This window comes from Vipera ursinii (assembly GCF_947247035.1).
Source record: "Vipera ursinii genome assembly, chromosome: 2".
NCBI lineage: Eukaryota > Metazoa > Chordata > Lepidosauria > Squamata > Viperidae > Vipera > Vipera ursinii.
Genome location: NC_139513.1, coordinates 93,488,580 through 93,513,357, shown reverse-complemented (window position 1 = coordinate 93,513,357; position 24,778 = coordinate 93,488,580). Strand labels below are relative to the sequence as shown.

Here is a 24,778-nt window from a genome sequence, read left to right as displayed (position 1 = left end):
GATAATGTTTATGCATTTGAATGGGTTTTTTTACATTAGATTAGATTAGATTAGATAACCTTTATTGTTATTTTTTTCCTGTGGCGACAACGGCACACATTAAAAATGAAACTTAGTTGCTTGCTCCCAAAGCGTACATATACAATTTTTCCTTTGATTACTTCAAGCTACAAATTACAGTCATTACAGATTTTCACATTCTGTCTTTTTTTTTAAAAAAAGTTTGCTTTTTAAAAAAAATATTGTGAGATTGGTCTATCTTACAAAGGCGAGGGGGAAGAAAGCTGCCTCAGTACTAGAGGCCCAGGGGGTGGTGCTATAGAATACTTTTCATCCGCTCTCTGCTTTCAGTTGGCCGGAAAATCAACAAAGGCTGTGGAGGCTCTGTCTCTTTGGTATGGTAGATTAGAGGATGGATGCCAGCTGAGGTAACCCCTAAAACAGGGGTAGGCAACCTTGGCTCTTTTATGAGTCGTGGACTTCAACTCCCAGAATTCCTGAGCCAGCAGGCTCTGCTTGGAAACCTCTTTCCCCTCAGCATGGCTGGCTCAGGAATTCTGGGAGTTGAAGTCCACGACTCATAAAAGAGCCAAGGTTGCCTACCCCTGCCCTAAAAGATAAATGCAGGCAATGAGAGTTATCTAGACACTACTATATGGAGCGGGAGATAGAGGCAGAGTGAAGAACCAGAGGACTTTTGGAAGATAAAATTTTAAACCACCGCACCTCTATCCTATGAATTCAGTTGTGCTGCTACAAGAGGTTTTACCAGTAAGTAATGTGAAATTTTATGTTGGAAAGCTCATCTTCGCTATCACCTTGACTTTATTTATTTTTGTTAAATATGTTTTGTTTTGTTTTTACATAAAATCACCTAATATTTGGTAAACAGCGTGTTGTCTGGGTTTCTATTTAAAAAACAATAACAGTTAGTTTCTGTAATTCTGTAGTCCACATAATAGCTTTGCTTGATGTTCTTTTCTTCCAATAATCTTTTACCAATCTTGAATTAATACAATTCTTATTATTTGGATAAATAACAGTTAAATATAGACATTTTTCTAATATTTCTGCGAATAATAACCACATCCATACAAAGCTTCTTTTCTAACTGATCAGTCAAGATGATCAGTTATCACCTTGACTTTATTGTGTAGACTGCAATCTGAAAAGAAAAAAGGCAATCAATAGCTAACCCAACTGTCTTTTCCTACATGTCCAGATTGCAGTCCATTTCCATATTTCCTCCTGTCATTGGTATTTATTCTAAGGCCATTTTCCTTTTCCCTCTCTCCCCCAACACTATTCTATAACATTGTCACAATTAATAAAACTAGGATTCTGCAGCAGCAACAGAGGCCAAATAATTAAAGAAAAAGAGAAATGAATAAAAAACTGTATTCTGCTACCAATTGCTCATAAGAAGGAGAATGTTTTTCATAATTGTCCATGAGGTGTCAGCAGTTCCCCAATATATACACAATAGTTAGTAATAACTTGCCCTGACTCCTTTGCACAACCGAATTCCAAGGATATGGTTCAGCTCTCTGAACTCTACAAGCATAATAATAGATCATATTTATTGCCTCTATTTCCCACACTTCTTTATAGTAGCTTTTGATATTGGATGATCCAAATGAGACGTACATGCTATACCACTGCAGTTATCCTTGACTTTTATGTCTATACTGATGGACGTCTCTTTTAGAAACCTTCATAATATAAAGCTATGCAGTATCCAACTGGCAGGGTTTTATTTGGTTCTCCTTCTAGCTGATCGTTAGGTCCACAAAATTAAATAAGTCCCTTTTAATAATCGTGTTTTGGAAGTGTGAGTAGTTTACAAGCCAGGCAATGGCCTTTTATGCTGTCTTTTTCCCTGACAGTTGGAATGGCTTTGACAGTGCTTTTGTTGGCTCTCCTTCAGGCAGCGAAAGACAAATATCGGGAACTGGCCGTAGAAGGAATGCACCGAGAATTGGTCTTCCAGTTTATTGAATCACAGACCCTCCTGCTAGCTCCAATCTGCCCTCATGTGTGTGAATATATTTGGAGCTTGCTGGGCAAGGTACCGCTTTTCATTCACTGGTGAACGAGGGAGGGATTGTATGTTACAGAATGATGGGAATATTGCATCAAATTCTTCACACACACACACACACACACACACACACCCTCAACCCATGCGTGTGTTAACTATAAAGGCTGAATCCATCATGAAGACTTCCTGGCCTGTACCTGGGGTAGTAGATGAAGTCCTGGTCCAGTCTTCCCAGTACCTGACAGAAGTAGCCCATGATCTCCGTCTGCGTCTAAAAAACTACATGGCACCGGGAAAAGGAAAAGTAAGCACCCACGTCCTTTTTTCCTGCGGTTCTTTTTTTTTTTGAAAATTTCATGCATTTTGCTGAGCAAGACTTCTCTCGCTGTTTTCTAGAAGGGCAACAGAGAAGTACCACAGAAGCCATCCCACTGTACCATTTATGTGGCCAAGAACTACCCTCCGTGGCAGCACACTTCCCTGTCGGTTCTGCGAAAACATTATCAGGTGATCTGTCCTGCTTAAGGTTTCTTCAAATATTTCTATCCTCCTGCTTAGGCAAATGGGGATCATTGCCGGCGGGTAACGCCCAGGGGGAGGGCCTTCTCAGTGGGGGCGCCTGCCCTCTGGAACCAGCTGCCCGTGGAATTGAGGACCGCCCCCGACCTCCGTTTATTCCGCCGGGACCTGAAGACCTGGCTCTTCGAGCTCTCTGGCCCAGGCTGAGAATTTTAATTTTATTTTTAATTTTAATTGGGGTTTTTATTCTCTCAGGGACTATTATAATCTTTTTAATTGTTTTTAATTTTTGTATTTCCTGTTTTAATTCCCTGTAAACCGCCCTGAGTCCTTCGGGAAAGGGCGGTATACAAATATAAATAAATAAATAAATAAAAAATAAATAAATAAATAAATAAATAAATAAATAAATAAATACAAAAAAACAAAACATGGACTTAAAGCTGGCCTGATAAAATACACATCCGGCGCCAGTCTGAATAAATCTTTAGGAAAATGGAAAAGCACTTCTCATTTGCCAGGCTTTTAACTTTTCATTGATTTTAGTGGTATGAATTTAACCTTTCATTACGTCGTTTGTCCCATCATGCTTTGGGTGTTTTTTTTTCTTTATTGCAAGTCGTCTTGGGTGCTTTACGTAAACTGAAAGAAACGAATAATTAAAGTAGTAATTAACAGCAATTAATTATTAAATAATAATTAAGCACGGAAAGTTATTTGAATGTGGAGGGAAAGGAACGCAATACACAAATACCTGCAAAAAACAACAACCAAGTACACTAAACTCTCCTTATGCCCCATTTTATTAACTTATGAGCCGCATATTTAATTTTTGCCACAAGACTAAATGGTACAAAGGAGAGGCCGCTAGCTCTAGATGCTGGGAGAGCTTTCACACTTCCATCTAGACAGCTTAGAGAGCATGTGGGTTGCATTACCTGGACTTCTAGGTTGCTGCAGTGAGGACAGTCGCAAACCATTGCAAGAACAATATTTGGGATTTTGAAGTGGCAATGTAATAGAAGTATCCATAGGCTAGTGGAGGTACATTATACTTTGCTTTGGAGGGGGAAAAAAAGAAGGACATTTGCTTCTGTTCTCCCCTCCCTCACCCCCCCACCCCATTTTGGCAGCACAGTCTTGGAGAATTCATAGGGACTGAACAGGATTTGCATCTTTCCAGACACCTTGCTTTGTTAGCTTGAAATAACCTACTTTTTTTTGTTGTCGCTGCAACTCTTATCTGGCTGAGAAAAGTGACTTATAGACGTAGCGTTCAAAAGCGATGCCTGGAACAGAAATGTCTTTCTTTCGCAGTTTTATGATCCTGCAAGCCCAGTTCGGTCTGTCAACATTGCATCGTAGGCTGTCGTATCTTTGACAGCCAATTGTTTCCTTTTCCTTTGCTTTTGTAGTTCAGGTAGCCAGCAAGAATTAGGAGCCCTCTTGATATCTTTGTGGACAGCTCAGCAGGCTGGGTGTGATTACTCAGCTGTGTTCTGCTCGGTGGACCACAAATTGTGACAGCCCGAGGGAATAGCTGTCCTAAATGATTTTGAGCAAGGTGTGATATTCAGAGCATGGCCACATATAGAAACATGGCTTAGCAAGATGGAGGGGTTCCCAGTGGGTTTCTGCACTCGTTAAGGAATAACTTTTAAAGAAGAGCAGCATTTAAAATTGGGGTGAAACAGCTCTTCGGTTAGATTTCATAAAGAGGTCTACAAAGATGCTTAAGCAAATAGAAATGTTAGCAGATAATTGTAGAAACAAATTAGTTTGTCATTTTGACTGTTCTCCCAACCTTCTCTTTTGGGGGAAGATGGTGGAGAAGATAGCTGGGTTATAGCTTCAGAAAGTCCTGAAGGAAGCAGATTATCTGCACCATTTCACTGAGTTTCAGAACTGGGTACAATACTGAGACTGGGGAAGGTCAAATAAATAAATAAATAAATCCAACTGAGGAGTATGTGTGCTTTCTTTTCCTGTACAACTGTCAACAGCACTATATTTGGATCTTGTATGTTTTTTCATTGTAGACCAATGGAGGACAGCTTCCAGACAACAAAATAATTGCCAGCGAACTCAGCTCCTTGCCAGAACTGAAAAAATACATGAAAAGGGTTATGCCTTTTGTAGCAATGATTAAGGTCAGCCTTTTGCTATTTATTGCTACGATTCTGCTTATAGGCTCGCATCTTGCATTTTATCAGATTCCTGGAAATTACGCAGAGATGTGGAAGAAAATGTGAGTATGACACAGAATAGAATAGTGAAGAGGAAATGCAACATTTTTTCCCCCCTTGGAAGATTCAGAGGGAGAAAAGAATGAGCAGGATCATAGAAGTTGTTTCCCATCAGAACTATTTCTGTTTCAAATTATTATGTGTTTTGTATGAGATGTCTTGATATAATATAATATTCATTCATTCATTCATTCATTCATTCATTCATTCATTCTTTTAACAAATAACTCAAGGCAGTGAACATATCCAGTACACCTTTCTCCTTCTATTGTCCTCACAACAACAACCTTGTGAGGTGAGTTGGCCCAAGGTCATCCAGCTGGCTTTCAGGCCTAAGGCAGGACTAGAATTCAGAGTCTCCTGGTTTCTATTCCAGTTCCTTAACAAGTAGACCAAACTGGCTGTCTTTTAACTTCTTATATTGTGGTGAGGTATGGTTGCTGTCTTTGGGGGGCATATAGCAAAGAATCTTGCTTCTTTTTAATCAGATTGAGATGCTGCAATTTGGAGCTTCTGGGACTTTTCGGATTGTTATGGATAACTTTTATCAGAGTAGTTTCTCTGATTGCTAACAAACTTTGACAATTATGCTTGTACAATTTACTCTATTCTGACTTAAGTTTTCACCCAGCTCAGTCATATCAGTGTGTAACTTCTGATAAAAAATTATCCATGTAGTTGGTGTGCAGCATCCTTAGTATCTTTCAACTTAACCGGCGGAACAGATGCTTGGTAAAACAAGCTGAAGCTTAATTCTGGCAAGATGGCAGAGTTTTGGATAAGGGAGTATATTGATTTGAATAGAGGATTTTATCTCTTTTGGCTAAAGTTGTACTTTTTTCCTGAAGAGCCAGAACCATAGCTGGACCTGCAGTTGAAGAACCAGACTCTTAACTGTCTGTGGAAGCCCAAGTAGGGGTGGTAGTCTCATTATTGCTATATAATTTGTATTACTAAGTCAGCTTCAATCCTAACTAGAGAAATATCACCTGGCTATTGGTTATGACTGGCCTCGTTACATCCAGGTTAGACTGTAAAATATTTCATGTAGGCTGGCCTTTGAAGACAAACCTCATATCTTATCTTTCCTTCAGGAGCTATGAATGTATTATTGATGTTTATTGCTCAATATACACTGTAATTTGTAATGGCATTTCATTTAAATTAATTTTATTTAACATTGCTTATGTGTAAGGACATACTAATATGTGTTGTGAAATACAACTTGGGGGGTTTAGGAAACACATACAATAAAAGGTGAGCAGGTTGATGATTTAAAGTGGACAGGGCTGAATTTTTCCATGGGGTTACTCGGTTGGAGTTTTTTGAAATTGCCTTGCACTGCCGTTTTCAGCTGATTGCTTGCTTAAATTCAAGTTGCTGAATTTAGACTGCATGTTTCAGGGGGTGGGTAGAAGCAGGGATGTAGGTGACAGTATAGGTGCTCTCCCCTGATAAATATCTTGTACTGACAGGTTCCTTAAGATTGTGCTTTGAAATATTACAGATGGATCTCAGTCAATCAATTAAATATTTAAGAATGTAAAACCTTGTTTGTGGCCAAGGTTTACTTAATCACAATTTGCTAAAGAATTTGCTAATGTTTAATTTACTTCCAACTGGGAATATACTTGAATTCAAATTAGAATTCAGCCCAGGTAGGAAAAACAGTATCAGTTCAGCAAACTTTAAAAATCTGAACTAAAATACTAAATTATACTACTGGTTGCATTTTACTTGCTGTGTTCCTTAGATTGGAATTGAATTGTTATTGGAAAATACCTTCTGTCTGTGGCTGCAGCAAGGATTTCCATTCTGTTCTGTGGCTTCTGGTTGCAACTCTGTATAGTAGTCTGTCTTCTCAAAGAGAAAGATTCTGTGATGTTTTCATAATGGGGGAAAAACAATAAAAATGTTTTATTTAGGCCACATTTATATTTTCTTCCTTCAATATGAATTATCTGAAGTACATTAGAAATCTTAATAGATTTTTAGTGCATATGTTGAAAATATTCTGCAATAAAATTGTGTGTCACTTGATGATGAACACAGAGAGTAAAGTAAGGCTATGATAATATATTTCACAGCAAATATTAATTTTAATGAGTACTTTGTGCTTCAAAAAAAGGATAGATTTTTATTTTTTTTTGGAATGTAAGAAGGAACATTTCCCCCATTTGTGTACAAGTTGGTTTGTTTCTCTTGGGGGAACATGTAAGCCCCATCTTATTGCAATCTTATTGCATTCTTTCACCAAGTGACAAAATTAGTGGACCAGAGGAATGCTGTGGATATAATTTTCTTGGACTTCAGTAAGATTTAATAAAGAAGATCACAACCTACTTTTTGATAAGATAGAAAAATGTGGGTTAAGACAGCATCACCACCAGATGGATTTGTAGCTGGCTGACCTGCCATACTCAGCATGTGGTCCTCAATGGAACTGCATCTACATGGAGGGAAGTTTGTGGTGGGGTACCCCAGGGCTCTGTTCTGGGCCTAGTGCTCTTCAACAGCTTCATCAATGATTTGGATGAGGGGATAGATGGGGAACTCATCAAATATGCAGACGACACCAAGCTGGCAGGAATATCCAACACTCCAGAAGACAGGCTTAAGATACAGGAGGATCTTGATAGACTTGAACACTGGGCGCTATCTAACAAAATAAAATTCAGTGGTGAAAAAAGTAAGGTTCTACATTTAGGCAAGAAAAACCAAATGCACAGGTATAGTATAGTTGTACCTTGCTCAATAGTAGTAACTGTGAGAGGGATCTCGGAGTCCTAGTGGACAATCACTTAAATATGAGCCAGTAGTGTGCTGCAGCTGCCAACGTAGTGCTAGGCTGCATTAACAGAGGGGGGTAGAATCAAGATCACGTGATGTATTAATACCACTTTACAATGCCCTGGTAAGGCCACACTTGGAATACTGTATCCAGTTTTGGTCACCATGATGTAAAAAAGATGTTAAGACTCTAGAAAGAGTGCAGAGAAGAGCAACAAAGATGATCAGAGGACCGGAGGCTAAAACATAAAAAGAATGGTTGCTGGAATTGGGTATGTCTAGTCTAATGAAGAGAAGGATGAGGGGGTACATGATAGCAGTGTTTCAATATCTCAGGGGTTGGCACAAAGAAGAGGCAGTCAAGCTGTTCTCCAAAGCACCTGAAGGCAGGACAAGAGGCAACGGATGGAAACTAACCAAGGAGAGAAGCAACCTAGAACTACGGAGAAACTTCCTGACAGTGGAATTAATTAATCAGTGGAACAACCTGCCTCCAGAAGTTATGAATGCTCCAACTCTGGAAGTTTTTAAGAAAAGACTGGACAACCATTTGTCTGAAATGGTATAGGGTTTCCTGCTTGAGGAGGCGGTTGAACTAGATGACCTCCAATGTCCCATCCAACTCTACTACTACTACTACTATTATTGTTATTATTCTAGACACACAGCTCTTTGCGAGGGTGAAGGTTTGTTCTCCGATCTTGAGGATTGGTTTCCGAACATTTTGTTGCCAGGCTAGGTAACACCTCCAGCGGAGTTTACATGGTCAGTGTCAGTGTTCTGTTTATAAGGGTTTCATGTGGTAAGTAGGTGTTGTGATAGGTCAGTTGTGGGTGTGTGAAGTGAGGGTCTTGTGATGAGTCTTGTGATGGGGAGGTCATATCAGATGAGGGGCACTGGGAGGTGCAGTGCTGGTTGGGGGGAGGTTGCGTGGGTTGGTTGAGAGTCGGTGCCGTCTCTGGTTGGCTGTGCGGTTGATTTGAATTCTGAGGGTTTTGTAGGCTGATTTTAGGCCGATGTGTCTGTTGATGGAATTGCTTATTGCAGGGGTCTTCAAACTTGGCCCTTTTATGACTTGTGGACTTCAACTGAGCTGTGCTGGCTCAGGAATTCTGGTAGTTGAAGTCCACAAGTCATAAAAGGGCCACATTTGAAGACCCCTGGCTTCTGGAGTGCCAGACTTTGATGAACTCACAAGCATGGCGGGTGGTAGCATGGTCAATGATTCTGGTGTTGCTCTAATCAAATTGATGCTGTTCGGTGTCAGTGTGGGTAGAAATTTAAGGATTTGGGATTGTGGCATTTGACTGCCAGCCAGTGTTTGTGGATCGTGGTATTTAATTGACATGATGTTTGTCCCATGTAGAATTGGTTGCAATTGTTACAGTTAATTTTGTAAATTACATTGTTTCTTTCATCCTTCTGTATCTTGTCTTTGGTTCTGGATAATTCCTGGCGGAGTGTGGCCGTGGGTTTGTGGGCTATTGCTGTTCCTAGGGCTTGGAGAATTCTGGCTGTCATTTCCAACAGTCCTTTTGTGTATGGTAGGGTTAGTTTTTGTGTGACGGTTCGCTGTGTGGTGCATTGTGGTTTGGGTGCTGTGTATTTCCCAGGATCAAATTCACACATGAAGAGGAAACAGACAAAAGACTCTCCTTCCTTGACGTTGACCTAAGGAGATTAGACAATGGAGAACTGCAAACCTGTGTCTATCGCAAACCCACTCACACAGACCAGATCCTCAGCTTCACAAGCAACCACCCCACCACACATAAAAGAAGCTGCATCCAGACCCTCTTCAGAAGGGCCAGGACACACTGCAGCACCACAGCATTAAGAAAAGCAGAAGAGAAATGGCTGCTTGACGTCTTTCTCCCCAGCGGCTATTTGAAAAACTTTGCATTTAGACACACAGCACCCAAACCACAACGTAGCTACAGATATTTGCCACTATCGCACACAGTCTTTATTTTCCTCAGTTCAGCACTAATCAAATGGTCTTTTCGTGCTGAAACACAAAGCTTTCAGGATAGGAGGAGGAGGATAACAGTTATTTTCACCCCACCCCCAATCAATATTAGTTATTTTGGATTGGGAATTTGAGTTGCTGTTGCTTTACCACTATAATTATCTGCTTTCCCCTTGCCAAACACCTTGGTAGTAGCCATACTGCACCATTGATTTTGCAGTATTCAGCTTCATTATTTTCTAACTTTTATTGTCTTTATTGGGCACTTCTAAAGGAGGTATTAATTTTAGTCTGAATTGAGTAGGTATGTAGACTCATACCTCATTTGCCTTGGAACATTGTGTTGCTTACCAATTCTCTTGCAAGGACAAAAAGGCTTGTCACTGCATGTGCATTATGAGTTGGCAAAAAAAAACCCCAAAACCCCCCCAAACCACTATATAGCAAGACCTAAAGCAGACATGTCAAACACAAGGCCTGGGGGCCGGATCCAGCCCGCAAAGTGGTTTCATGTGGCCTGTGAAGCCATCCTGGAAACAGTGAGGGAACGGCCCCCACTGCCTTGGCCCTGGCCCAGAGACCCTCCTTCTGCCAGAGACCCTCAGATCTGTCCCACTCCTGCCCAGGCCCCCATAGGCACCCTTGATGCGAACCATGTAGAGCTGGCCACGCCCACCCAGTAGGCCTTACGCACTCTAGCCACGCCCACCCAGTAGGCCACGCCCACCCAGGCCATAACCCACCAGGCCCCCTGAGGGCAACCGCAATGCTGATGCGGCCCTCAATGAAATTGAGTTTGACACCCCTGACCTAGAGAAACTGGGGACTAATTCCTTGAGCTAGTCTTCAACACTGCAAAGGAATCTCTAAAAATTTAAATTCAGCAAGCTGTTGGAGGGAGGCAAAGGATACCCTGTTAAAGTATATGAATCTCCTCATATGGCTTCTGATCCGCAAGTTCTATTTACTTTCAAAATCTGTTCCTCAGAGATGTCATTTTTATGTGCTTCCCAGAGTTGCTGGGAGTCAGGTAGCATGTACATTTAGTTGTTAATAATAATAATAATAATAATAATAATAATAATAATAATAATAATAATAATAAAGTTTTCTGTTTTAAAATATTTTTCTAACTGTATTTTTTAAATATTGAAAAGTATATCCAAGACAAAAACAAGTTACTTTTAAGAGTTTTCCAAATTGTGGCTGGAATTGGCAATCTTCTGTAAACTCTAATGGCACTGTTGGGACTCATAGACCAGCTGGGAAGCCTACTAGAAAAGTTTTATTTTATCAAAGGTTTGCTTGGCATTGATCCACTTTAAAACTTGTGCTTTTTACTGTTGGTAGGAAAATTTGGAGAAGAAGGGCTCCCATGTGCTTGATCTGGAGCTGGAGTTCGATGAACAGGCTGTCCTGCAGGAGAATATAGTCTATTTGACAAATTCCTTAGAGGTGAGCATTTGCTATGAAACCTTAATGATATTCAGCTCTTGATAAGATTCAGTGTTGCTGGAAAATGTCTATATCATTGTCTTTCAATTTTGGTAACTTAAGATGTGTGGACAACTCCCAGGATTCCCCAACCAGCCTGCTGGCTGTGGAATTCTGGGAGTTGAAGTCCACACATCTTAAAATTTGCAAATGTGGAAAAATACTGCTCAATATCCTTGGACCGTTTATCTTCAATTCCTAGCTAGGGATACAAAGTCTATCTTCAAGCTGTATATGTGCGTGTATATACTGTACACACGGGTCTGTAAAAGAAAACTGTGCACATTTATCTTTCAGTTTGAGTCACAACAATCCATCCTAGGGATATGCAGCTATTCAGGCTGGAAGTGAAAAATTGGGTTCAAGCAGGTGGCTACCCTTGATGAATCTATGAGTGCCTCTTTAAAGAAGCCGCATCTTTTCCCAGACTTGTACAGTAGCTACTCATCCCAAGAAAATACACCTTTGAATTAAGATGGAACAGCAGTTGCAATCATTTTGTAACCTGCCAATGACTGCTTAATGCAGGGGTGTCAAACTCACAACGTCACGTGATGGGTCGCGACGTATTGCGGCTTTTTTGCCATTGCCGGCAATGGGGCAGGCGTGGTTTCGCTATGATTCATCTGGCCCGCGGGTTGGCAGTTTGACACCCCTGGCTTAATGCAAGGATATGTTTGTCAGAGGCTGCATAACTACCTCTTTATCAAATTCAGGAAAAGGCGTGGCTTCTTTAAGGAGCCATTTGCATATGTACCAAGTGTGCTGTTGTCTCCTCTGAAGCACCTTTTTCATTTCTGATCTGGTTAGCTGCCTAATCCAATCCTATATAATGTTGGCAAATGAGAAATACTTAGAGAAAGAATTCATCCAGAATTAGAGCCCTGAAGTCAATATTAATGATCTTTTATAATGAGACCAGAGTATAATAGTTGTTATGACTCAGGGCCAGCCGGTGGGTCCGGCAGCCGGTTCAGATGTATCGGATGACTCAGATGAGGGGGAGGAGGAGGGTGTGGAAGACGAACCGGCTGATGATGGCTTGGAGGCTTTGCAGAGCCCTCAGCCGGGGACCTCTTCTCAGCTGCGTGAGCCCGATAGTGCGGAGGATGATGACCCACAGCTGGCCCTGTTCAAGGACGCCCGACGCAGGAGGCAGTCGAGCAGGAACAAACAAAGAAAGGCTGTGGGACTCCTCGGGAGGAGGCACAGGGAGACCACGCCCTGAACTCTAAATAAAAGGAGTGTTTGGGGAGGGGCTGGTGGCTGAAAGCAACCCTTCCGCTTGAGGATTCAAGTTCCTGTGTTTTTGTTTCTTGTTCTGTTAATTGACTAATAAATCTTGGCAGACGCTTTTCAGCCTTGGACGCTCTCCAGTCTCTTCTGTTTGAATAGGGGTTTGCCTTACTACAAGGCCGGAAGAGGGCTGGTTCAGAACAATAGTAACGTGTTCCTTTCTTATTGCCATCTGATTAGATGTGTGTTACCTTATTGAAATTATTGCCCCCCCCAAATTGAGAAAATTATTGGAAATTCTCAGTCTTTTTTGGGCAGTGTTTATTCCCTCTTTAATGTTAATGTATTTATCTCAATAACTAACGTCTGCATAAGTATTGGGGCTATATTATTGTGAGGGGGAAAAAAACTAGCCTTTTTACTGAGATTTGAACAGTTACTTTGAAGAAAAAATGGCTTTGATGTGTAGGAAAAAATAATGGAATGTTGGAATCTGTCTTGTGCAATAAGCACTAAAGCAATAAAAACATCATATAACTTTGAAACTGCCAAACTTGCCTAAAGTGGAACATTTCCTGGCTCAGACTTCACATTTAAATCTATAGAGAAAAGGGATCAAACCTGTGGAATTTTTTTAAAATAAGAACTCATTGCTCAATAAAGCCAAATTTTGTGGTTAATTAATGAAATTGTTTGCTACAATTGAACTTATTAATCCATTTGAACTATTTTTTTTAAAATGGCTTCCCCCATTGTCTTCTAAAGCTGGAACGTATCGAATTAAAATTTGCCTCTGAAGGAGATGAGAAAATTAAAGAAGACTGCTGTCCTGGAAAGCCATTCTGCGTATTCAGAGTAGAAGTAAGTTTGTTTTTCTTGGTTACTTCTTTTGTCCCTGCAGAAATGTTATCCCCAGTGGTTTGTTATATTCTGAACAAATCAGTGAGAGCTTTTCACTTACCTTAGTCTTCCATCAAACTTCTGCTTCCATATTTCCTGTATCTTACCCAGCTAAACCCTGGCAAGGCTGAGTGCCTTTGGGTTTAGATCTCTTTAGGGATTCATCATCTTGGCTACTGGATGGGGTTTCACTGCTCCAAAAGACTCGGTGCACATTCTGTGCTCCAGTAGTGCCCATTCTTGGGCTGGGTGGGAGGCTCTCTTGTCAGACACCCATGTCCTAGTCACCTCCTGAATAGACTATTGTAATGGTGTCTTCATGGGACTGCCCTTGAAGAGTGTCTGGATATTCTTGGTAGGAGCAGTTATGTGCCTTGCAACAACTGCAGACGTAACACCACTGCTGCATAAGCTGCCCTGTTTGCCAGTTTGCTTACACCAATTCAAGGTGCAGGAACATGTTGTAGGTCGCGTTAGCTAGGGCGTTTCATCAACGGGGACCTAGGAGGAAAGCCTTTTCTGCCATGTCCCCCTCCCCCCATATTGTGGAATATCATTCCACCTGAGAAGCTGGCCTCAAACCTGTTGGCCTTCCAGGAAGCTCTTAAAAATGCTTCTATCAACTAGTTTGGGAGTCATATGGCAGAGTAGAGCCTGCTAGCGTTGCAGCTATTCTGTTTTTTATTTTTTATTTTATCCTTTTTATGTAAATTGGTTGTCAGTGTTTTTTTTAAATATATTTTGATTCTGTGACTCTAAGAGAGTCCTTTTATCTCTCATTTTATCCTTTTATCTCCCATGATTCTGAGATAAAAGGGTATACAAATGTGATAAAACAGTAATAAAATAAAATAAAATAAAATCCTAGCAGGAGTCGTAGGATCACAGTCTGGAAGTCATCAGTTGAACTTACAGAACAGAACATGTTTAGGAACATGATGGTAGTAAGGCTAAGGCTGCTCCTGAGGTTTACTTAAGTATCGGGTTTTGGTTACTATAGATTCTTAAGTTGCTGCTTCCTACTTACATCCATAGAATTTACTAAAAGTAATAGAACTGAGCCTCCCTTGAAAGATTCACCCCTTGAACTAAATGTTTCTCTTCTCCAAGCTACAACTGTGTCATTCTTTACTGAGATTGCTTTGTGTAGGGCTTGACAAATGATGGGTGAAGTGACTATGGAGAGCATATCTATAGCGTATAAAGACTGGAAGATGAGACAGCTTATCTGTGCTCAATTATTGATGGTAATAGGGCATTAGGGCTCTTTCCCTCTCTTGCTATAATGATACTACTTTAATGTTTAATTTTAATTGTGAATGTGTTTCTGGATAATAGCATTCCTAGAATAAAAAGGATACAAGTGACAACTTTAAGCATAATGAGGAGATTCAGATGCTTTCTGTGTTTATATGTTATATCCCTGCTTAACAGTAACTGCTTGCACATCTGGCTTCTATCGCAATATTTAGTTTTGCTTTGTTCTGGAATACAGAATTACTGGATAGGTTTTTAGATCAATTAGCATATATAATTAAATATTTAATAATAATAATAATAAGTTGGAAGGGACCTTGGAGGTCATCTAGTCCAACCCCCTGCTCAGGCAGGAAACCTTATACCATTTCAGGCAAATGGCTGTCCAGTCTCTTCTTAAAAACCTCCAGTGTTGGAGCATTCACTGCTTCTGGAGGCAGGTTGTTCCACTGGTTAATTGTTCTAACTGTCAGGAAGTTTCTTCTTAGTTCTAGGTTGCTTCTCTCCTTGACTAGTTTCCATCCGTTGCTTCTTATCCTGCTTTCAGGTGCTTTGGAGAATAGCTTGACTCCCTCTTCTTTGTGGCAGCCCCTGAGATATCGGAACACTGCTATCATGTCACCCCTCACCCTTCTCTTCGTTAAACTACACATACCCAATTCCAGAAACCTCATAATTTATAAACTATATTGAATGAAAATGCCAGATTATTACTGGATAGCACCAAACTCTAGCTCCTGTTTCAAGACGTGGTGTAATATTATTGTGCGGGTAGAAAGGCCAAGCATTTGGCTGCATTAATTATCTTTTTGTGACAGCTTTGGTCAGGGCTGCTGCATTTCTTACATGTGCCTTATCTTTGAATTGGATTCAGTGGCAGTTTCTCTTAATAAGAAAAGTGTGTGGGTCAATCAAATGGGCAAATTGAAGTGTTGAGTAGAGAGCAGTTTAGGAACCTGGAACTGCAATCTGATGTATGTCAAAAGCTTGGGAATGATAGAAGTCCTGGCAGGAAATGTGATAGCCTTCCTTTGAAAAAAAGGATGTTAATTTGCAGCTTGCAGTATGGGAAATAAAAACTTGTTAGAGAAATGAAAAGTGAAGCTTTTTTATTTATTGTACAAGTTACGTTTATGTACTATTATATACAGTAACCTATTTATTGTATCTCCTAGAGCTTATTTCGGTGTCATCATTATTTCTGTACTGTTCTCAGATTCCTGTGATTTTCCTATTGTGTTTCATTTTGCTCTATTATTATAATTTTGTGTTCTCTCCCTGATATTCTGGTTTCCTTCTTTGCCCAAATGTCCAATTCCCAACAAGTCTTAATCACTACAGTTTTCTTTTTCTTTTTCTTTTGTATTTTTATAGTTGATTTTAGATTCTTTTTTCTCTTTTTGTTTGGCAGCAACTTCATTCAGCAGTTGGTAACCTCTTTTGTGTAGTAGCTTTAACCTACTTCCTTTGCCTACCAATTCATTCTGTTAATCTGTATCCTATTTTCTATGTTAGCATCACTTATTTTTTATCCATCTATCTGTTATATACTATATACCACCTAATGAGAAGGAAGGACTCACTGGAGAAGAGCCTAATGCTGGGAAAGATTGAGGGCAATAGAAGAAGGGGACGACAGAGAATGAGGTGGCTGGATGGAGTCACTGAAGCAGTAGGCGTGAGCCTAAATGGACTCCAGAAGATGTTAGAGGACAGGAAGGCCTGGAGGAACGTTGTCCATGGGGTCGCGATGGGTCGGACACGACTTCGCAACTAACAACAATCTGTTACATTACCCATATTGAGGTCCCCTTCACCAGTCTCCCTTGATTTTGACTTTCTGTCATCTTGCTCTCCTCTTCTCATGATTTATCGCAGCTGTGTGTCTTGTGATGGACATAACTCACTGATTCTGGTGTTAGCATTGACATTAGGGGTTCCCTCCCCCCTTGTCCCTTATCTGGTGCTGCTCTTTGCTGCTTTGGCTTCTGGTATGAAGGTCATATGCTAAAGGAGGGAAAGGGCACCTACCCTTTTTCTTCTACCTCAGTCTTTCTCCTCTAAACCTCTTTCCCTCTTCTAACCATCCTGTTCACCTGGGCTACCTGTCAAGTCTCTCCCTTTCCATTATTCCTGATGTCACTCCTTTCATTGTCTTTTTAAATGATAATTTTATTAAAAGTTTTAATTTCAATTAAAATTGGAGCAAAAATTAACAGACACTAAAATAGAGTCAAGAAGGAAAAAAAAGAACAAGGAATAAAAGAGAGCTAAAGTGCAAAAAGAAAAAAAAACAATGGTAGAAGAAAAATAAAAAAGAAAGAAAAAAGCTATAAAGAGTTCCTTTGGTTTTCTTTGCAGCAGTTAAACAAACTGTAAATTTTATCTTTCTCTCTCTAAAGCATGGGTGTCCAGCACTTTGGCTCGCTTGGATCACATTGAGTGAAGAGGAATTGTTTTCGGCTGCATACAAAATATATATGATGTAAAATCACATAATTAAAAGTTTATGATCCTGTGGGGCTGCATTACTAGCTGTCAGGCCAGAGGTTGGACATACCTGCTTTATAAAGAGGACTCTCTCCTTTTTGTAATATATCTAATTGTGAAAATCATACACCGTATAAGTTCATTTTTCCCTGTTTTATGCAAGAAGTCCATAAGGGGTTTCCAGTCAACAGTTAAATGTAGATATTGGCTTTTCTTTAATCAAACAGGTCATTTTGGCCATGACAGCAAGTTCTATCATCTTTACCAACCATTTCTCTGTTGTAGGTTTTGCCAGATCTCTCCATCTTTATCCATACAACAATCTTGTTGCCCTTATCAACAGTTCCATGACTTTTTTTTTCCAATGGTTTATCCATTAGTTCTGTAAAAGTATCACCACCACAATAGCATACCTGAGTGTAAAGCAGAACATGGAAAATCAGACAACTATGTTCAGAAATGAGTGCACATAACTTACAACAGCATGGAACAAATTATTGTTCTTGTGTGGTAATGTAATGATCTGCTTTCTGCATCCACGTGTACTAACTATTTTCAGAATTCCTAGTCATTTTTGATGTTTTCTGGAATGATGAGAATTATTATTATTGTTATTAATTCGGTTTATATACCGCCCTACTCCCAAAGGACTCAGGGCGGTTTACAAGGCAAAATTTAAAAACAATACAATATAAAATTAAAATAAAATTAAATTAAGTCTAGCCCCAAATTAGAGTCTAGTGTGTTATATACATCTGGGTTAGGCTTTGAATGTCCACTTAAGCCTGATGAATTTTGATCTAGTCACTATTGCTTCAAAGTTCAGAAGTAAAACTAATCCTCAGAAACATATGAGACAATTTAGTCTAATAAGGTTTTGGTATTTCCTTAAAGAAATGTTTGAATAAATTATTTTTAAAAATGTGTATGTAGAATTTGAGCTTAACTGCCGCAGCTTAAATATTCAATTTGTTTAGCACAGTTGCCTTACTGATAAGAGGAGATGCTAGGTATAAGCCTCTGTATCCTGAGTCTCTGTCCTCAGTTGACTTTGAAAAATTTATGGAGATTTTTTTTCTAAAAAAAATTAAATTTCTTCACAGCCTGGTGTGTCCATCTGTCTAATAAACCCTCAACCAGCAAATGGCCACTTTTCTACAAAGATTGAAGTCAGGCAAGGAGATGGCCGAGATGCAATAATAAGACGCTTAGTGAAAATGAACAGAGGAATCAAAGGTAAGATGTGGATTCAGATTCAGGTTTTAATTTCAGACAGATTTTAGAATTTTTTAGAAGAAATAGAATAGTACTCTGGTCTCGGCAAGACTTCAGCACTGTGTCTAGGTCTCTTGTCTAAGACCAGAACTGAGGCCCTATCCACTATGATCTGGACTTGAAGGAGCTTGTGTTGAGGTTCTGAAACTTGGAGGAGCTGGTTTAAAAATTCCAGATGTGTAATTAGTACTAGGTGGCAAGTATTAGCTCTATTTCCCTCAAAGCAATAGGCCCTAATGTCTTGCAATCTTAAGGAATTGAAGCAAATGGACTTTCTTACTCAATAGCCAGAAGTGATACTCAGTGCTGTGGTGAAAAAGTATCTCTTTCTAGCTCGCCAAGAGGAAATTAAGTTAATAGAAGCCAAATACATTAAATTTAATGTATTTTTGTTAGTGAAGATGAAATCACTTTTGTAAATTTATTTATTTTTATTTATTTTATTACATTTATATACCGCCCTTTCCCGAAGGACTCAGGGCGGTTTACAGGGTAATTAAAAACCAAGATACAAAAATTAAAAACAAGTTTAAAAAAAATTATATTTGTCCCTGTATAAATAAAACCCCAGTTAAAATAAGATTAATCCTCAGCCTGGGCCAGAGAGCTCGAAGAGCCAGGTCTTCAGGTCCTGGCGGAATGAACGGAGGTCGGGGGCAGTCCTCAGCTCCACTGGCAGCTGGTTCCAAAGGGCAGGCGCCCCCACTGAGAAGGTCCTATCCCTGGGTGTTGTCCGCCGGCAATCTCTTACCGGTGGCACCCTGAAAAGACCCTCCCTGTGGGAACGCACTGGACGAAGGGAACTTGATGCCGGCAGCAGGTGTTCCCTCAGATATTTAGATTATACTAAATTTAGATTATACTAAAACAATGTTGTATTTTTCCAAACAGAAAATGCTTCCAAATCAGTGTTGCAACAAGAATTTTCTTCAACTTCTGACTATAGAGATTGTTTCATTACCATTACATTATTTTCCTTATTCTAAAGCTTGCATTTGGATACACGTGCCTAAATACAGACAAAAACTAAAATGCATGTTAACATCAGCAAGATTATAAAATGCTGCTAATCCGGGTAAAAAAGGTTAAGAAGGGGTTTTTATAAAGTTGCTTTGGTTTAGGAAACCTCTGTGGAGAAAGAGGTGCAGTGGCAGATGGACGATGAAATTATGTGGCGAGTGGTGAGGCAGTATAGTGTAGTGGTTACGATGCTGGCCTAGCATGCAGAGATCCAGGTTCTAGTCCACCCTTAGCCACAGATACGGTGATTTGGGGCAAGTCAATCAGCTCATCCTACCTCACAGCCTTATTGTTTTGGGGAAAGATATGGGAGAGAGAAGGAAGTGTTTAACTCCTTGGGCTGCTGAACAAGAAGGTAAAATAGAAATCTAGGAAATAAACAATCAAATCAAGTAAATGTTTGTGGGGAGCATAATCATGTTTTGCTGAAGCTGATAGCTGTATGGATAAGAGATTGAGGTTGATATTGAGTGATTAATGCTTCCCCTTCCAAATTTCTAGTCCCAGGAAGGGAAAAGGAAAGTTCATGAACACTGTCTATGTAGACCTCTTCTTCTCTTTTACACTCTGTTTCTGCAAAGATTCTTTTCTAAGAACGCAGATGGTTAAACTTTATATTTTAAGTTAATTCTACAATCTCCGCCATCAATTGAATGTTTTGATTCTTACCATTAAGACCTTTCTTTGCAAGAATTGTAATCTTTTAGTTAAACTCACCAGTGTTTTGAGCCTGAACCACAGTTGCTGGGCTGAAGAGAGTTGACAAAGCTTCTTTTAACAAGGAGATATTGTCCTGTTTGCTCTGTGGCTTTGCTGATCCCAGCAGTTATATCCAAACAGGAAATTATATCGAGGCCCAAACTTTCCATATCATAAAGATAATTTATTTTCTTATCACTTCAGCTGCTTGTGTGTTTTGATCTTAGGGAAAGAGACAATTTTCATATTTCGATGTGAATCCGTTTTCTTGAAAAACAGCTGAGAGGGGAAAAAAAAATACATAACTTGTCTTGCCAGGCGAAAACAGTACAACACATTTCAAACTTGGGCAGGCAATTATGAGAGATCCACAGCCTGGCTGTTTTGAAGTGAATGAAAAGCCATTGAGACGAAATGAGTAATTCTTCTGAATGGTTGTTTCAGAAGATGTCACTCTTTGGCAGGCACTTAAAAAGATGGCCTGATGAAAGCGAGCTGTGAACTTGGGAAGACTAAAATAGCCGGCTCATTAGGAAAGTTCTGTTTAGCAATTCCCTGAGAAGTGGCTTGCAGCTTTTGAAAAGGTTTCTTTCTTCAGAAAGAAAAAAGGCTATTGTACCTCCTGACAAAACAGATAACTTAGCTGCTTTTTATTTAGAACACTTTCTAGTTTTATGGAAAGGATAGTATCAAATAGCCTATAATTGCCCCTTCCTTTCCCCTTCACAGCAGCGTATAAAATGATATCGCTGGTAAAACCATTACTTGATTCACCTCTCAGCTCCCCTTCTGTAATATATTTACTAGAAATGAAATCCTAAAAAACGGGGAGGGGAGAGCCTTACATATGACAGGGAGAGACTTTTGTAAATGAGAGTCTTAGCCTCCAGAGAAATAGCTCCTTACATTTTGTGATAGTTGCTGTTAGATTTTCCTAAAACAGTCTGAAATTCTTTGCCTGTAGCACATTACTATTTTTAAGATGGGATAATTTTAAGGTGACCACTTGACCCTTTTTTTTCTCACAAGGAAAATATTGGACTATTTAGCATTATTTCAGCAAAAGAGATAGTTGCCATTAAGAATTCATTAAAGTAAAGCCATTTGGGATGGATTATGATCTAAAATCATAACAATGAAGAGAAGGGAGGGGTTTGGTGGAGGGGTTTGCTTATTTTTTTTTGTTTTTGTTGTTGTCAACCCTGCACATGTTTTATTCAGTGTAGTTTCAAGTACATGCGTATAAGTTTTTTTTCCAGTATCATACAAGGTGATTTTTAAAGTCAGTTGTTGTAACAGGATTTGGATGTGTTTCACACCTTCCTTTATGGAGGAACTTAATTAAACTCATAATGTTGGAAAGAGACATTTAAGCCACTACTCGAGTTCACAACCCTTTATTGAATGGAGATAAAGGTTTATCTAATTTATCTAATTAATAAAGTATTATTATTAATAATAATCAATTGTCTAATTAATTATATAACCTAATTATCTAATTAGATTATCTAATCTAATGCTGCATAAAAATATCTTGTGAAATGTATATATACTGAAATAGAAGATTTGCCTGGTGAGAGTCAGTATAGGTATTGCCAGAGAAAAGGAAATGTATGTGTGACCATCAAGAGACAGATTTAAATGGGACAAAGACTAAGGAGTAGAGGGGGAATGTGTAGTTCTTTAGATTAGATTTTCCTGGCGTGTAGATTAGAGGTGCTTATGTATAGTTTTCATCTTCTTTCCACTAGGAGGTAAGTGAATCCATTGAGAATCATAAAATTAAAAGGGGTTTTTCAGGGCTTTGAATACAATCTCCTGTGTAGGGCAGGAATTTAAATTAATGTATCCTCTGTGTTTGTCTACATTCTACTTGTACATATCCAGTAAAGGGAAATCCATCACCTATCTGAGTAATTGCTTCCATTATCAAACTGCATTTATGGTTAGAAAATTTTTGCAAACAATATAGGACATGTCTTGGCTTTCTTCTGAGTGACATCCATTCAGCTTTTTGAAAACTGCTATCATCTCTCTCCACACTCAAGGTTAAATATTCTAAAGTCCTTCAATCTCTTTTCACGGGACTGGGTTTCTAGTCTTTTGATCATCCTCATCGCTTCTCTTTGAATCTATTCCAATTACTCTGAATCCATTTTAATGTGCAGCGCCCAGAAGATAAATGCGGTACTAGGATTGAGCTAGTCCCATGCAAAAGAGGTGGAACTATTTCCCCTATAATGTGGAAACTATGCTACATTGATTCAGCTTAATATTGATTTTTTTGTCCCAGCAACATCATATTGCTGATTTGTATTCAGTTTTGCAGGCAAAATCTTTTTCACAAGTACTGTTATCAAGCTAATGGGTATTTGATTTTTAAGTGAAGGACCTTGCATTTCATTCTTTAAATTTCTGTTCATTCCTCTAATCTTTAAAGATCATTTTGAAATCTATTTTTGTCTTTTAACTATATATTAAGTGGTCTCTCTATTTTTTTCATCTAAGTCACTAATAAAAACATAGCAAGATATTAGGAGAATATGATGAATATGTCAATGATACGCAGATGACGCTTCTCAAGAGCTAGTCTTTATCAGCAACCTGAGTGAGTAGATGAGACTTCTTTGTGAAGACCCTGTTTAAAATGGCAGCCGGTAAACAACGAGCACAATTTAAGAAGGTGGTTCATATTTCTAGTACATTGCATAAACAATAGCAACAAAGATAATTTTTTTCTGTAAAAATGTTCTGTTGTGTTAACATATAAACCTTATTGAGTTAATGCATTCAACAACTTACTAAAATATCATTAAAATCTACATCATATTAGACATCATTAAAACAATTAAATATCCTTTGGGAATTCCGCAGATCCCTCATGGAATCAATGCTATTTTATAATTGCTCATGGAAGTTTAGATTGACAGAGATTTAGTGTATCTAAAAGAGGGGTGGAATGGTGAGTAGAACTCTGCCTCTTTATGTAAACATGATTTGCAAGACTAATATAACATTCAGGGAACTCAAAGCCTTCATACATCTCTGTCTGGATGGAAAAATGGGGATTCTTCTCTAGGTGGTTCTGCATGATGAGTCACATCTTTAATCAAATGTCATGTGTTCTCCACTCCTCCCTTGTCTTTTAATTAAGCCTTAGTTCTGAAGGGTTTCCCCATCTTTTAAAGCATGGGTGTCAAACTCGCCGTGTCACATGACGTGCTGCGATGTATCACAACTTTTTTTTGCATTGCTGGAGCTGGGGTGGGCGTGGCCTCTGCATGGTGCAACCGGCCTGTGGGCCAGCAGTTTGACACCCCTGCTTTAAAGCAATCGACCTGAAGATCAAAATGTCAGCCTCTATCAAGGCACTTCAGGAGGTTGGGCAGGCTACAGCAGCTTATACTGTTCAAATCATCCATCTTTGTTTCGTCTTTTGAATCAGCCTTTTTGTGATTTGCATACTAATGTTACCTCTCTTACAATTATGCCTTTAAATTCTTTTTCAGATCTTTCCAAAGTAAAATTAATGCGATTTGATGATCCTCTCCGGGGACCTCGACGTGTTCCAGTGCTTGGAAAGGAAGATGCTGAGAAGTCTCCTATTTTAGATCAAGCTGTCTTTCATATAGACCTGGCTCAAAAGCGGGTCCGACTCACTGAGAATGGACAGACAACAGATATTGGAGATACGTTGGTTTACTTAGTTAATTAGATTTTGCAAGTGTTGGGTAAATCAGTGTTGAATCCTTAATCAACATGGATGCGTTTCAGATTCTTGCTAAATTCATGCAAACTTAACTTCAAGGGGGAAAACGTACATTTGCAAGGAGATCAGTCTCCTGCAATTTTTAAATGTTGATACAATAAATCTATTTTCCTTGCCTGAGGCTTTTCTTGAGAATGTCCTTACTTTTAGCCAAGATACAGAGTTTTTTTAAAATAATGTTTATGTAATTTGACACACGTGTGCAATATTGGCACTTAATAGCAATACTGGACTCTTTATATATACTGGAAATACTGATATGTCACAAGTTGGTCATCTTTTTGAGAGAAGGTGATCCCAGCAATTTGGTGTATGACACCCTTGAGAGCAGAAGAAGCAACAGGATGTTATTTAAAAACCTCCCTGGAGCTTTGCTTCCATTTGATGTTTTCATTTTGACAGTACATGGATCAAGTGTTTCATGCAGTCAGCATACCATGAGGGGATGGGGAAAAAAAATAGAGCTCTATAGAATCAGATTTCAGTGCAGTGAAATAGCCCTTTGTTTCCCTTTCTTGCACACTGTACCAGCCTTCTCCAGTTTGATGATCTATGTTTTGGGCTACCTTCCATTGATTTTAATTACGATAGAAATAGCACTTAGACTTATATACCACTTAATAGTGCTTTTTACAGTCCTCTCTAAGCAGTTTATAGAGTCAGCATATTGCCCCGAACAATCTGACTCCTCATTTTACCAACCTCGGAAGGGTAGAAGACGTGAGTCAACCTTGAGCCGGTAAGAATTGGACTCCTGGCAGTGAGCAGAATTAAAATGCAATACTGCATTCTAACCACTGCACACAATGGTGAAATGGCCAGGACTATTGGGAGAAAATACTGGTGTTTGAAATCCTTTGCCAGTCAAGTGATGTATTTCATCTAGTTCCCTTGTTGATTGCCTTCAGTCTGAGTTACTGCTATCAGAATCCTATAGTTAGCCAGTTCTAGGCTTTACGTTTACGTTTTATTTTACGTTTTATTTAATTTATATACCGCCCTTCTCCCTGGGGACTCAGGGACTCAGCTTTCACTTTAGAAAGTGAAAGCTCTCATGCTGAAGAGAAATGATA

At 39.3% G+C, this 24,778-nt stretch overlaps 1 protein-coding gene across 5 annotated transcripts in view; it reads left to right on the top strand.

The window, feature by feature from the left end:
- Nucleotides 1-23,825, top strand: part of LARS1 (leucyl-tRNA synthetase 1) — a 60,660-nt gene extending 36,835 nt beyond the window's left edge. For 4 of the 5 annotated variants that reach the window (XM_083355373.1, XM_083355376.1, XM_083355374.1 and 1 more), the window contains exons 25-32: nt 1,928-2,068; nt 2,205-2,345; nt 2,438-2,548; nt 4,600-4,710; nt 10,916-11,020; nt 13,061-13,156; nt 18,046-18,178; nt 23,446-23,825. In XM_083355373.1, the coding sequence (XP_083211499.1) occupies nt 1,928-2,068; nt 2,205-2,345; nt 2,438-2,548; nt 4,600-4,710; nt 10,916-11,020; nt 13,061-13,156; nt 18,046-18,178; nt 23,446-23,651 (1,044 nt within the window). In that variant the 3' untranslated portion in view covers nt 23,652-23,825. Of the gene's footprint in view, nt 1-1,927; nt 2,069-2,204; nt 2,346-2,437; nt 2,549-4,599; nt 4,711-10,915; nt 11,021-13,060; nt 13,157-18,045; nt 18,179-22,444; nt 22,620-23,445 lie in introns of all 5 variants that reach the window. The other variant, XR_014491577.1, reaches the window with a different exon arrangement.
- The last annotated feature ends 953 nt before the right edge of the window (nt 23,826-24,778 follow it).